At 44.2% G+C, this 15,371-nt stretch overlaps 1 protein-coding gene across 17 annotated transcripts in view; it reads left to right on the top strand.

Annotated features, from left to right (window-relative positions):
* Positions 1 to 15,371, top strand: part of Dysf (dysferlin) — a 207,897-nt gene that overhangs the window by 23,790 nt on the left and 168,736 nt on the right. For all 17 annotated transcript variants that reach the window (XM_026405156.2, XM_077791802.1, XM_026405158.2 and 14 more), the window contains exons 2-3: positions 3,423 to 3,478; positions 4,182 to 4,273. In XM_026405156.2, coding sequence (XP_026260941.1) covers positions 3,423 to 3,478; positions 4,182 to 4,273 — 148 coding nt within the window. The remainder of the gene's footprint in view (positions 1 to 3,422; positions 3,479 to 4,181; positions 4,274 to 15,371) is intronic.

Raw genomic sequence — 15,371 nt, forward strand, 5'->3', positions numbered from 1 at the left:
CTTGCCTCAGTCTCCTGAGCTGCTGAGATTACTGCCTGGCACCACTGCTCCCAGCACATCGTATATATATATATTTTTTAATATTCACAAGCCTTTGTGGAGGTGCCATTATGATCTTACAAATGAGGAAACTGAGGCTGCAATGTTAAATGAATTTCCCAAGATTCTTTGAGCAGCTCAGAAAGGTTGGATTCCTTTTCACAGTAACGGGAGATGAGAGTAGTTCAGGTTTGCACTGATGGCCGCAGGCCATGCAAAGTACAATAGCCCACGCCTCCCCACTCATCAAGACCTGGGCAGCAAATGGTACCGGGCTGTATTCTTTCTATCCCAGTTATTAAGTTAAAAAAAGAAAAAAGTCAGTTTCATTTAAGAATGTCTTTGATGAACCAAAAATGGTTAATACTAACCCTCAAGGATACGTGTTTTTAATATTTTGGGAGGTGAAGTAGGAAGCCTGAGTAGCTCACTTCTGCACACCAAACAATGACAATTGCCAAGGGAAAAGCACTTCAGTGACTGCTTGAGTTATAGGCTAAACTAACCACTGGTTAATTGGCCTAGTTTTCTTCTTTAAGGTTTCTATACTTTCCAAGTTTTATTAATTAATTAATTTATTTATGTGCTGGGGATTGAACCCAGGGGTGATTAACCACTGAGCCACATCCCCAGCCCATTTAATTTTGAGACAGGGTCTTGCTAAGTTGCTTAGGGCCTTGCTAAGTTGCTGTGACTGGCTTTGAACTTGTGATCCTCCTGCCTCAGCCTCCTGAGCTGCTGGGATTACAGGAATGCACCACTGTGTCTGGCTGTTTATTTTTTCATGGAATACTATTTTTACTGGAAAGAATGATTGACAAACTATGGTTATTCAGACGTGCATATTCGGTAGACAAATTCTTGAAAATGAACAAAGCCAGCCTGCCACTTCAAGAAGAATAGTTAACATGTATCTCTTCTGCCAGTTGCAAAGTTTGAACTTTCAAGCAAAAAGTGGAATTTTAGAAAGCTTGTATTTTTCATCTTCTCAGTATGTACACCTTTCTGGTGATGTTAATGGTGATATTAATGAAGGTGATGTTTTTGGTATCATATAATGAAATGTGTCAGCATTTGGAAGATCTGCACAACTCAGTGAACAAAATTTTTCCAAATGACAGAGGTAGATGTTACAGAATCATGAATGGGTAAAAGATTCATTCAAAGTGCAAGGTAGAATAATTAGTTGTAATGTAACAGGGAACAAAATGTTCAGTGATCTAGTTTCATGTTTCACATTGCAACTTACCTTTAAGAAGTTCAAGAGATACTACTTAATGAGTTTAGATGTGGTTTCAAAGTATATTCACAGTTACCTGAAAGTTCATTAAAGTATGTCTCTCCTTCCAGCTACATCTCTGGCTACATTTTCTTCATAGATATTGACCAACATGTCAACAAATTGGATGTAGACTTAGATATGATAATCCAGCAACAGTATTAAGGAGATTTATAAACATGTAAAAACAGTATGAAAGATGATATGTCATGAGCTTTGTAATGTTTTGAACAACCAATAAAAAAAATAAACATGTAAAAACAGTATTACTTTGCTTTAGAAGTTACAACTATTTTTCAAAGAAATATGTCACTTATATTAGCATGTTTTGGGTGTCTCATTATATTAAATTAATTGCTAAGTAAATATCTTAAATGCCTTAGTTTTAATTTCTATTGTAGTAAAATTGGATAGATGTGAATCTCGTAGATCAAAGCTCTTTGGAGTTCACAATCATTTTGAAGAGTGACATCTTGGGACCAAAAAGCTTGGGAACTGCTGCCCTACGGAATCACAGCCCCTGGTCTCTTGCTGGGTCAAGCAGGTGCATTCCTATCTCTGTTAATCCATGAAGAAGGATTTTGGACAGAGTTTCTGGCCACCCTCCTGGAGGGGCCACCCAGTAGACTGATAGGCTCAGGTGAGGAGGTTCCCATAAGTCTACTAGGACGCCGTGGAATGCATCTTACTGTATCCATAATGGAATCATACAATATATGGAGGGTTTTTTTCTCTCTATTTTTATTTGTTCTAATTAGTTATACATGACAATAGAATGCATTTTGACACATCATACATAAATGGAGTATAACTTCTCATTCTTATGGTTGTACATGGTGTAGAATCACACCTGTCACATCAGTCAAATGTGCACATAGGGTAATAATGTCTGATTCATTCTACTTTCCTTCCTAACCCATGCCCTTTCCCCTTCTTTCATTCCCCTCCATCTAATTCAAAGTACTTTCCCTAGCCCCTCCCTTTATTGTGAATTAGCATCTGCACATCAGAGAAAACATTGGGCCTTGGGTGTTTTTTTTTTTTTTTGGATTGGCTTATTTCACCTAGCATGTTATTTTACCATTTACCAGCAAATGCCATAATTCCATTCTTATTCAAGGCTGAATAATATTCCACGGTGTATATATACGCCACATTTCTTTATCCATTCATCTGTTGAAGGGCACCTGAGTTGGTTCCATAGTTTAGCTATTGTGAGTTGAGTTGCTATAAACATTGATGTGGCTGCGTCACTGTCATATGCTGATTTTTAAGTCCTTTGGGTATAAACCAAAGAGTGGGATAGCTGGGTCAAATGGTGGTTCCATTCCAAATTTTCTGAGGAACCTCCACACTGCTTTCCATAATGATTGCACCAATTTGCAGTCCCACCAGCAATGTATGAGTGCATCTTTTCCCCCACATCCCTGCCACAATTATTATTGCTTGTATTCTTGATAATTGCCATTCTGACTGAAGAGAGATGAAATCTTAGAGTAGTTTTGATTTGCATTTCTCTAATTGCTAGAGAGGTTGAACATTTTTTCATATATGTGTTGATTGATTGTAGTTCTTACTCTGGGAAGTGTCTGTTTATTTCCTTAGCCCATTTATTATTGGGTTTTTGTTTTTTTTGGTGTTAAGTTTTTTGAGTTCTTTATATATCCTAGAGATTAATGCTCTATCTGTGGTGCAGGTGGCAAAGATTTTTTGAGGTAGGTATTTTTTCAAAAAAGAAATGAAACATTTTCTAGGAAGATTGTTGATTTTTAGAACCAGAAAATTTGCATAAAAACACTTTAAAAAGTCAGGAGTGACAATAACAAACTCATTAAGAAGAGTCAGTCTGAGTATTTTCTTTTAAAAGCATCCTTCTTTCTGCCCAGGCTGCTCTTTGGTAGTTCCAGAGCTGGAGGAGAAGTTGTGCAATTGCACTGGGGGGATTGGCATCCCTTGGTGGGCTTCTCGGGGAATCTGTTGGTTTTGGGAGATTTCCTCTGGCAGCTGAGCTACAGTGCTGAATGAATCCAGCAGCTGCACCTACCAGGGTGGAATGAGCAGGGTGGGATATGTCTCTCCATTTTTCCTTTTGCTTCTCCCTCAGGGGTGAAGAAGAGAACCAAAGTCATCAAGAACAATGTGAACCCCGTGTGGAATGAGGTATGTGTTTTTATCCTATCCCCTCCCCTCCTCCTCCTCCTCCTCCTCCTCTTCCTCCTTCTCCTCCTTCTCTTCTTCTTTTTCCTCCCTTCCTCCCTCTGTCTCTCTGTCCATCTCTGTCCTATCTGTCTCTGCAGAACAAGTTAGGGGCTTTGGCAGAGGTGGCTTTTCTCAGTGGTGTCCTACAGGGGCTGATTGTCCAGAATGCTAACCAAAGTCTCCTGATGGGGTCTGGATGCATGGGGAGCCTTTTCTCTGGGGAGGGCTGAGGAGCCTCTGGCAGGGCTACCTGACATGGCACTGCTAAGGGCGTGGCTTTTGAATGAGCACCATCTGGGTCTCTGAGGACCCTGCAGGGTTACATGGCATGTTTCCAACTATGCTTTTGACCTGGTTTGCTGGCATGAGTTGGAATTGAGTTGGACCATGGAAGAGTGGACCATGAGAGTGTGGCCTCCTCTTCTGTTGCTTTCAGCTCTCACCATCACCTCTGATATTCATTCATTCATTGGTGCATCCAACCATCCACCCACTATCCATCCATCCATCCATCCATCCATCCATCCATCCATCCATCCACCTATCCATCCACCTATCTATCCATCCATCCACTCACCTACTTGAATGGATGCATGAACACAAACCAGACAGTCTCTTCTCCTGGGGGCCACAGGTTAAGATATCTTTTCTTCTTTTCTTCTAGGGCTTTGAGTGGGACCTCAAGGGCACCCCCCTGGACCAGAGCTCTGAGCTTCATGTGGTGGTCAAAGACCATGAGACCATGGGAAGGAACAGGTGAGATGGGGGCTCCATGGCTTGAAAGCACAGGTAGGTCAAAGTATATGTAAACTCCAGAATCCGGGCTGGAGAACTGGTGTTTGAGTTCAGCATTGATTCACTGGGGACCGCCTCTCCTGGGCCAGAAGAAGTGGTCCTCAGTAGATGCTCGGAACAAACTCAGCTATGGCCCCAGGAACATGGCTGCAGGTACAGCTGAGAGCTGCCCAGGTTGCAGGGGAGAGAAGATGGGCTAAAATCAGGTGACCCCAAGTTTTTGCAGATAGCGTGTTCATGTGCCCCAGGAGCAGGGAGGAGAAGGCTCCCTGTCTCTTGCTCCAGCCCAGAAGCAGGTCCTCCCTTCCCCCTCCTCATTCCCTCCCTTCCCAGGCTGGGCTGGTGAGGGTGGGCAGGCAGAGCGAGGCTGCAGCTAGTGGAATACCGCGGAGGAGGGCTTTGTAGAAGACACGGGACTGAAGGTGAGATTTGTGGTTTAGAAGACAGAAGAGTATTCATGGGCAATACAGACTGGCATTTCTCTGTGGCAGGTTTCTGTTGAGTTCTTTCATGTACCTGGTGGGGGGAAGGGTTTCTGGGCAGGGGAACTAGCAAGAGGAAAGTCATGGTGGCAAGACAGGCCATGAATGTCACCTCTGCCGTTGAGCTCCTGAGTCTTCCTGTGTTTGCTAGTGGGGGAGATGGGCAAGACCAACCCACCTTGCTCACTGATGGAGCTGGGGATTGTGGTGTGTTGGACTGGGAGACTGGGAGACTGCAGAGTGACAAGCCTTGCTCGCCAGGGGAGGGGTTCCGTGGTCCCTGGTGGGTATGACAGGGGGCCACTGTGTTAGAGCCAGCATGACGCCTGGTACTGTTTGCTGATGTCTGGGACCAAGGCGCAGGCTTGGGTTTGCTGTTCTGTGACCCATTCACAGGGGAGCCTTTGTCTGGGAACTGGGTCAGCCGGTTAGCCAGTGTCTGAGGCCTGGAGGCTGACTATGTCTTCCTGTGATATGGGAGAGGAGGACTAGGGAGGATCGCAGGCGGCCAAACACCCGGAAAGTTTGAAATCTTAAAAATCCGAAAGAAAAATCCTACACTGCTGTGCCTTTGTAGCACCTGAGGCTTATGGATTCCAGCCCCATGGCACAGGGGGCAGGTGGGAATCAGTTCAGGTTAAGCTACCTTGCCACACAGAGACTGTGGAAGATGAAATGGCCTCCAGCAAACCGAAGTGGCAGACATTGGGCATTCCTTGGAGGCTTCCTGGAGGAGGCCCACGTTGACTTGGAGTTGGGGCAGGCTCTGGAGAGGGTATTCCAGTGTGGAGGTGTGGAGGGCAGCCTGGCTCAGGCCTTATGGTGTGTGTGTGGAGGTCTGTCTCATGACATATGCAGCCCTTTGAGGAGGGGGAAGTGGGGCTGCACTGGGCCTCCAATGCCAGGCTGGGGATCTCGACAGTAAGACCATTCAGCTGATGCTTACCAAACGCTTGGCAGAGTACCTGGCCCTGTGCTGAGCCTGATAGACAAGATCCTTTTCCATCACTGAGGGACTACTACTGTGATTATCTTCATTACAGGTGGGGAAACTGAGGCTCTGAGAGATTGGTTAGTTTTCTCAAAAGCTGGTGATGGTGGATCTGTGATTGGAGGGCATGTTATCATGACCTGCTCATAATCCCTGAGCCCCTGTGCCTCAGGGGACTCTGGAAGCCCCAGGTGGTTTCTGGGCCCGTCTAGAGAGTTCATTTCCCCCAGTGATGCTGGAATTGAGGGTTTAGTGAGGGAGAGGTGAATAGGTTACAGCAGGGCATGCTGAGGAAATGCACGTTTTATTTTCATAATCATATTCAGTGTTATTATAAACTGTTGGGGGGTTGTTTTCTCAGACCACAAAGACAATGTGAGAGAAGGGGCTATGAACATATTTTTATTCAATTCAAGGGCCAGGCTGAATCCTCAGAATGACGGTAAGCCAGGGTCACACATGGGCCGTGGGTCATGTGTCACATAGAGGGGGCTGGGTGCATTGAACCTTGCGGCCTTCCTACTGGCCCTCATGGATGCCTTTTAGATCCTGTGGGTAGCTGGCTCCCTGAGAATCAGTTCCCCATGACCAAGTCACTGCAGGTCAGTTTTGAGATCAGTTCCTCAAACCTCAATTGCATAACAGCTAAAGTGACCGAACTTAACAATTTACTTAAAACTATAAATACAGTTAAATTTATATAGTAAATTATAACTATTGGTATAATTTTTCATACCCAAGCACTTACTTTAATTTTGTATTTTAAGCAGTTAAAAATTAAATTGCAATTACACTAAATTAAAATGTAAAGTTATATCCATAAATATCTGAAGAATATGAGAAGCTGTCAAAGCAATGTTGTCCTGGAAGAATGTAATAGGCACAAATGGAGTGCGCAGCCTCCACAGCAGTTTGCTCAACTGTAAGGTGCCTGAGGGTGTCCCCGTCTGGAGCAGCAGGAGAGCAGGGTCCTATGATTAGATGGAGAAGTACTTTCTCAGTTTCAAAAAAAAAAAAAAAATCAGAGCCTCGAAGCATTAAAAATTCTAAGACTGTCAAAATGGGAAACATTCCAGGAAGTGACAAACAGCAGCCACAGGACATTTTAAATATTGAAGGAAAAGGGAGAAAGTTCAATGAACTTAGTTCAAGGATCCTTTGACACTGAACGCCCACTCACTGCCTTTAGGCCAACACTGTCCATTTGGGAGGTGATGGTGACCGTAGTCATCCAGTTGTCCTCAGACCTCCCGTGGGTTTCAGCGAGAGCCCAGGGGGCTCCCATGGCCAGCCCCTTCACTGTTGGGATTCCTGGGTGTGTCCTCCCTGGTCTTCTTCCAGCAGGGGCTCGGGGACCACAGCAGTACTTCACTCATCTGTCTCCACCTTATCTCTGCTCCCTCTTTCAAACCTCCATCCTCCTCCACTTTCCTCCATCTGTGTCTAGAGTCCCCTCAGCGCCTCCCTCATTCTTTGTAACCACTTTCCACACCTTTTGTCCACAAGCTCTTCTCCTTTTCTTTCCAAACCCCCTCCTCTTTTAATTCATTCTCCCCTTCTCTTCCCCCTTTTCCATCCTGCTCCTCTTTTCCTCTGGCTTCTTGGGCATTTGGGACTTCTGTCTTTTCTTCAGTGATCACTGGCAGTTTTGGGGTGGCCTCCTTAGATCAGGTCTGCTGGCCTGGAGTGGGATCGTGGGAAGCTCTCCATTCACTCATATCTCAGGAAGGGGACCTTAGTCTTGGAACTGTCTCAAGGCTGTTTAACACCCTCCTACCCACCTGAGAGGCAGCCCCAAGCCTGAGAGACCCTGGGCCAGCTTCAGGGCTGGATGAACTTTGGATGGACCAAAATCAGGTTTCAAATGCTCATAAAAGGAAGCTCTGCTCCTCTGGATGGAAGTCACTGAAGCAAATCCAGCTGGAGGGTGTGGAATCTGGTCCTGGGCTGCCCTGGACCACTTCCTGTTTATTCTGGGCCTTTCTGGGAGGAGCTGGAGGAGAGATGATCCTGGTCTCTGATGGAGTGTTTGGGCCTGTGGGATGTTCAGCCCCGAGGCGCTGATTTCTAGTTCAGAGCAGGGGTGTCCAACTCCCCAGGGCCTAGGCCTTTCCACTGTGCAGCTGGACTGAGAGCCACCCAATCCCGATTCCGGACTAGTTCTCCCCAGTAGAACTTTCTGAGGTTATGGAAACGTCACATCTGAGTGGATTAGGGAAATGGAGGAGCTGAGTCTTCAACTGTATTTCATCTTAGTGACTTTGAATGACTCCATGTGGCCAATGGCTACAGTATTTAGACAGGGCAGCTCTAGATTTTTTAGAACAGTGTTCTAACCCTGGCTGCCTCTTAGAATTACCTGGGAATTTAAAAACATACCCATGTCTGAGCTCCACACCCAATAGATCAAACAAGAAGCTTCAGTGGGCTGCAGGCATCAGGGCTTTTGGAAACTGCCCACAGGAGGCCAGGGTACACCCAAGGTGGAGAACCCATGGAGTTAGAGCCATGCTGCCACTTTGGAAAGGAATTGTTTTCAAATTTTTCATGGATGAGCTGAGGAATAGATATAAGCAGTTATTCTCGTAATTGCTTGAATATGTAATCACCATAAAAATCATTCAAATAAACAAAACAATAAGTTCTAAGTCAAACTAAGAACAATAACAAACAATGCATAATTATTTAATAAAATAATTTTAAAAATATATATTTTTTGGAACAGGGGATTGAACCCAGGGTCGCTTAACCACTGAGCCATATCCCAGCCTTTTAAAAATATTTTATTTAGAGACTTTTAATATTTTATTTAAAGACTGAGTTGCTTAAGGTATTGCTAAGTTGCTGGGGCTGGCTTTGAACGTGTGATCCTCCTGCCTCAGCTGCTCAAGCCACCTGGATCACAGGTGTATGTCACTGTACCCAGCACAAATATTAAAAGGAAGCTGAAACTAAACATGGTAAAATTGTTAGAGAAATGAAAAATAGAACAAAGAATCCTGCTGGTAACTAAACCCTGATATATGAAAATGAGACTTATTAAAATACAGTTCCAGGGGCTGGGGTTGTGGCTCAGTGGTAGAGCGCTTGCCTAGCATTCGAGGGGCCCTGGGTTCGATCCTCAGCACCACATAAAAATAAATGAATGGAATAAAGATATTGTGTCCAACTACAACTGAAAAAAACACAAAAAAACCAAAAACAGTTCCATAAAAGGCAGCTCAAAATGTCAGGGAGTGAGTGATATTTGATAAAACTGGATGTGGACCGAAAAAAAAGGAAGGAAAAAAAATTCTAAGAATCCAATCTGTGTTGGGAAATTTAGGCAGAAAGTAATTGTTCCTAATGAAAATAATATTTTTTAAAATGAAAATAAAGATGGTAAAAAAGAAAAAAGGAAAGAGTTTAATCGTGCTGCATAGAAAATGTAACAGCATATTAAACTAGCTTAATTTAATTTGTTTTGGAAAATGCCTCTAGAAATTACTTAATAGAGGTGTTTTTTTTGTTTTGTTTTGTTTTTTGTTTTTGTTCTACGGATTGAACACACAGCTTACATATGGTAGGCAAGCCCTTTACCACTTATCTACATCCCGGGTCCTTTTTAATTTACTAAGTTGCCCAGGCGAGTCTTGAACTTGCAATCATCCTGCCTCAGGCTCCTCAATAGCTGAGATTCAGGTGTGCCCCACTGAGGCTGGCATATAGGTGTAATTTTAACTTAAGTTGTTTGATAAATAAAACACGGAAGAAAAAAAATCTCTATGTGATCTCTACTTCCTCCTGGCAAAACAGTAGGGTCAAAGTGATGGTCACTTTGGCCTCAGTAACTCACCAGCTCTAAGCCTGATCAGAACAAGGGGACCAGAGTCAACAAAGAGACATACACGACACCCTGTTAGAGGAGAATGGCACAAATATCACACAGAACATACTTATATTAAAACATAATTCATTGTTTCTCTGAATACAAACCTAACTGGGTACCTGTTATTTTACCTAGTAACTGTACCTGCCGGGTGCACGCACCTGCCTTGCTTTAATTGAGCAGCACAGAAGGGGACCTAGGCCACCAAGAATCAGGAATATGTGACTGCCTTAAAGAACCTTTAGGTGTTCACAGTAGCATTTTCTTTGGAATTGTGTGATCGCTCACTACCTTTCGATGACCTGATAACTTCGTAAAGTGGTCCTGGGGTTTGGGGGCAGTTGCTCTCACCCTTCCTCTGTGGCTGAGTGTCAGTCTGACTCAGGGCTAGGAGGCAGCTCAGGAACCTCCCTGAGTATAGATGCTCCTCCCTCCTTCCTCCTTCAGCTGCTTCCCCCTCCATGCCTACACTGGGTTGGGCGACCTGGTCCCATGGGAGGAGTGTGGACTTGGAGAAGAGCTGTGGTCTAGTTCCAACAGCTGTATGGCTTTGGGCAGGTCACCTAAGCTTCCTGAATCAATTTCTTCCATTTTAAGTCAAAGGTAAAGATGCATCTAAGGGACCTGCAGTAAAGACGTGCTCCTCTCCTGCTAGCTCTGTTTGGCAAGTCTCTTCCCCAGGCCCCCTGTGCTGCCCTCCTGTGGCACAGCTGCTTCAAGTGACAGTTTTTTATATGTCAGGAAGACCTGAGATTCAAGAGATGTCCCCTTGTAGCCTACTGTGGTGCCTGGACTCAGCCCTCTCCAATGGAAGGCCACTCTCAGCCACCTAAGGTTCCAAAAGGGACTAAATCATGCTAATTCATAGGTGGCAGCCGGGGCTTGCTGTTCTGCTCCTCCTTGGGAACTTGGAGGATGCTGCTTTACAGCCCAGGCTCTGCTTAGACAGGCAGGGAGAGGGCTCACGGTGAGCACCTGGGTACCACAGTTGCCTATGAAGGGCTGTCTCAGGATTGGCAGGTCTTCCTGATGTAGATGACCATCTCCTGGAGTAAGGTTTGGTGCTCCCAGGGTGAAGGTGACTGTGACTTGGTGCCTTCTGTGACACAGAGCTCAATCTGTTGAGGTAATGTTGGGATTGTTTTTTTTTCATTTTTTTTCTTTTTATGGAGGGGCGACTAGGGATTGAACTCAGGGGCACTCTACCACTGAGCTACACCCCCAGCCCTATTTTGTATTTTATTTAGAGACAAGGTCTCACCGAGTTGCTTAGTATCTCACTTTTGCTGAGGCTGGCTTTGAACTCATGATCCTCTTGCCTCAGCCTCCTGAGCTGCTGGGATTACAGGCGTGTGCCACTGCGCTTGGAAACACTTAAAAAATTTTTTGAGACAGGGACGTTTTAAGTTGGTTAGGGCTTCATTAAGTCACGGAGGCTGGCTTTGAACTTTCGATCCTTCTGCCTCAGCCTCCCCAGCTGCTGGAGAATGTGGGGATTTCTTTTCTTTTAATTTCTTGAAAAAAAGGAAAAAGGTTTATTGCTTTGCTGGACTCCTCTCCCAGAGGCTGTGATTCTGCCCATCATGAGGAACAGGGGGCATTTGAAGAAGTGGCTCAATGGCTACATTCCCGTGTTCTCTGTTGGAGTTGGAATTCATTTGTTAATTTGGGAGATAGTCCTTTCTGAGATCTTCTGGTGCCATCTCCAAAGTCTGAGTTACTTCCTTCCCGTGGTGGGAGAGTGCTCAAGGACAGATAACTCTGTCTAGGCTGGGGAAGTGATGTGGGGATTTCTGGGAAGGAGCTGGACATGACTCTTAGTTCTCTAGGGTAGGAATGTGCAGGGATGGCAGAGGTGCCTAGGTGATGGGCCTGGCCAATTGGTGCCTGTCACCCACACCTGGAGTGCTGATGTGATTTCGAGGTTCTGGGAGGAGCAGGTGATCTAGATCCTCCAGGCTGTCCAGAGCCTGGGTAGTGGCACAAGACTGAGGGTCAGGGGCTTTGCTCAGCAGTCTGTCCCATCTTGGCTTTGTCTTGACCTGGACTCCTCAGAATGTCTGCTTCCTCATCAGGACAGCGGCAACAACAGTACCTATGTGGCAAGGTTGTTGTGACATTTCAGTGAGATAATGTGCATGTGCCAAATGCCTACTAGGGCTTGGGTCATGGAAGGCTTTCGGGTTATGGGGGTTATTGGTAGTAGCTGAATCCATGTAGATGCACATACGTAAACCACACAAGTGTGTGAACATTTATCTGTATGTCCCACGTGGACACGTGGCAGTCAGTACCTGAGTGTTCAATACTGTGACACACACACATATGTGCAGATATTCTTTCTTTAAAAAAACTTGAAAAATATCATAAAAATTATAAAAAATTATAAAGTAAAAAAAATGATAAGCAAGCTCCATTCTTAAAAGGTTCTAGTGGAAGATGTGTAAATTCTCCCACCTTTCACCCATCTGTTTCTTTCCTTCTCTCCAGAGCTGTTCACTATTAACAACTTGGTGCATATCTTTCTCGACTTTTCCTAAGCATATGCAAGCATCTCTTTGTACAATGCATGTACATTTACATATAGAAGTGTCACCATTGCTTTTTGTTACTCACCATTGACCCTGTCCCAGGTCAGTATGTTACTTGACAGTGTGTCAACCTCATTTCTAAATGGTTATGTGATATTCCAGTTTGGGTGCACCAGACTTTATCCTCCTGCACTCTTACCGATTGGCATTTGGTTTCCCTCCAAATATTTTTGCTCTCCAATGATTATCCACGGAATAATTTCATCCAAATGTTTTTATGTTCTTATTCTATTTCTTTCTCTCAAATAGGTCCCTTAGAAGGGAGATCACTGGATCAAATGGTATAAACATATCTTTTTTTTTGTAGATTCTGTCAAATTAGTTTTAAAAAGTGTCACCAACAGTGAAAAAAAATACTTGCCAGTCTTTATTTTTGCTAGTGTGATAGCAAAAAACCCAAAGACGGTATCTTGTAGTTTCTTTGACTTGCAAAGTTGAGCATCTTTTCATAAACTTATTGCCCATTTACATTTCTTCTGTCTATTGCCTACACTTCTGGTTCGAATTGCTTTGCTTTTTTCTTATAAATGAACATATAATGAATATATTTGGGGGTGTTATTAGGGATATTAACACTTGCTCTATTTTATGTATGGAGGATATTTTTTTCTGTGCTCATCAGTTGCTTTGTGATAGTGCATCCTCATGTGAGATTGATACCCACCAGATGTGTGTGAGTGTGTGTGTGTGTGTGTGTGTGTGTGTGTGTGTGTGCGTGCGCGAGTGCATGCTCACAGACATTTAAAAAGGCAGAGCTGCTGTTTGCTATTGCTAAGTTGGCAAAAATAGGCATGAGTTCAGTCTCTGGTTTTAGCAAGCCAATTTTCTGGCTCCCCTTTCTGAAATCCTTGGGCAGTTGATTGAAGTGGGAATGTTTACAGTTTACTATCCCATTGTTCTCAGGAGGTTCGAAAATGTTGGCCATATCCTTATTTTCAAGGATTTTTATCATTATATTTTGATCTGGATTCTATCCAGGACATCCCTGAGTTTCAGAATAATTTTTCTTTTGTCTTTCTCTGAATTGAAGTAGAAAACTATTTAGAGTTACCGTGGGGTAGCCCCTGGAGAATTGGATCCTGGAAGGAAGGCTGGCAGAGGCCAGGCAGACTCAGGGGCTGTGGAATGTCCTGCTGTCCCTCATTTCCTGCCCCTTCCTGACGGGCACACACAGCTGAGTGGCTCACATATTTCCTCCTGGGTGTACTGTAGCCTCCCAGGAGAGAGAGGGAGAAAGAGAGAGGGAGGGAGAGGGAGGGACCTCCCAGGACTGGGGCTCTCTTGACTTTCCTGTCTAGTCTGAGTGATGAGGGGAAGATGCAGCTGAGTCAGGGAGGAGCTGAGCTGTAAGATAGAGATTAAATCAACATGCCCTTTGCTTAAGGTGAAAGATCGAGAATGCAAAATAGGTACATTATGACCCTTTTGGAACGTTAAAAAAAAATTCAAACTTTTAAAAAAGTTGCAAAAATAATACAGAGAATATTCAGGTACCTTTACTTAGATATACATATCAATGACATTTAAAAAATTTTTTTTTTTTTTGGTGCTGGGGATTGAACCCAGGAGTGCTTTATCACTGAGCCACATCCCTAGTCATTTTTTATTTTTTATTTTGAGACAGGGTTTCATTAGGTTGCTTACAGCCTCTCTGTGTTACCTAGGTTGATTTTGGACTTGTGATCCTCCTATATGGGATTAGAGGTGTGCACTATCACATCTGGCTTTGTTAACATTTTAGTCCATTTGTTTGATTATAGTTTCTTCTCTTTTCTTCTCCCCTCCTCTTTTTCTCTTTCCCACTTGAGGGTAAATTATATCATCTTGGCCTTTTTACACCTAAATACTTCCAAATATATTTCTTAAGAGTAAGATTTTTTTTTAACCCAACCATAGTGTAGTTATGAACTTCAGTGAATTTAACGTCTACAAACTTGATTTATCGAATCTACTATTTGTATTCCAATCCTGTCAATTGTACAAATATTGTTTACATAGTGATCTCCCTCCAGCACTCTTGCCAGGACAGGGTCCAGTCTAGGGTCCCGTATTGAGTGCAGCCACATTTCCATGGCTTTCTGTAATCTGGAACATTGTGATTGTCTTTGTCTTTTCTGATTAATTTGCACTTTTGAATTACATAATACCCTTACTCTTTTTAAAAATAGAATACTCCTCATTTGGGACTTGTCAGATACTTTCTCATGACTAGAGTAGGTTAGTATTTCTTGACCAGAATGCTGCCCAAGTGAGGTGCCCATCTCATCATGGAGGCACCTGATGCTCCTCCCGGGGGATGTTCATTTCCATCACCTGGCCAGGTGTTGTCTGATTTTTCAATTGTCTCTTTATTGCTCTTTCTTCCCCTTGAACTCTTAAGAGATGTTTTAAGATGATGCAAATGTCCTGCTCCTAATCAAGATGGCTCCCTGGATTCAGCACCTGGGCATGATTCTTGCCTGATCTAGTCTCTACCATGATGGTCGTGAGCTGCTTTCTCGTCTCCAGCCCCCCTTTTAGCTGTACATGGAGCGGCTGTTGGTAGGTCTAGTAGTCTAGACTTTGCAGGATTAGCAATTGTTGGAATTTTCAAGGGAGTTTGAAGGTTGGGCCCAAAGAGAGAGGAGAGGTGCCAGTCTGGGCTGAGTGAGCCGCTGCTGCCAAGCCCCACAATGCAATGGCACCATCATCCCTATCCTGTGTCCCTACTGTGTTCTGGCCACCTACCCTCGAGCCCCCCCCCCCCCCAAGGCCAATTTTCCAGGTTGAAAGACCCCCAAGCTATCAGGCGAGGTGTCTCATCTCCTGCATTCATGAAGGACAGTGCCGGAGGGAGGGAGAAGCCATTCCAGAGCTGAATTATTCTGTTAGGAAGTCTTTCCTTCTGCGGAGACTCAGTCTTTCTCCCTGAAATGTTGAGGCTATTATTTCTATTCTACTCTCTGGAATGACCACAAAGAAATCTAACCTCTTAAACACGACAGCTCATGATCTAAGGTGACCTTCAGCATCATTTGGTAGGGTGGGAATGTGCGGGGAAGGACAGAAAAAGGGTGAGCAGGGTGGGGAGGAATGGACCAGCATTCACCAAGCTCTGTCTATGCTCTGGCACACGTGTGGGATGTTA

Source organism: Urocitellus parryii, chromosome 12 (genome assembly GCF_045843805.1).
Source record: "Urocitellus parryii isolate mUroPar1 chromosome 12, mUroPar1.hap1, whole genome shotgun sequence".
Lineage (NCBI taxonomy): Eukaryota > Metazoa > Chordata > Mammalia > Rodentia > Sciuridae > Urocitellus > Urocitellus parryii.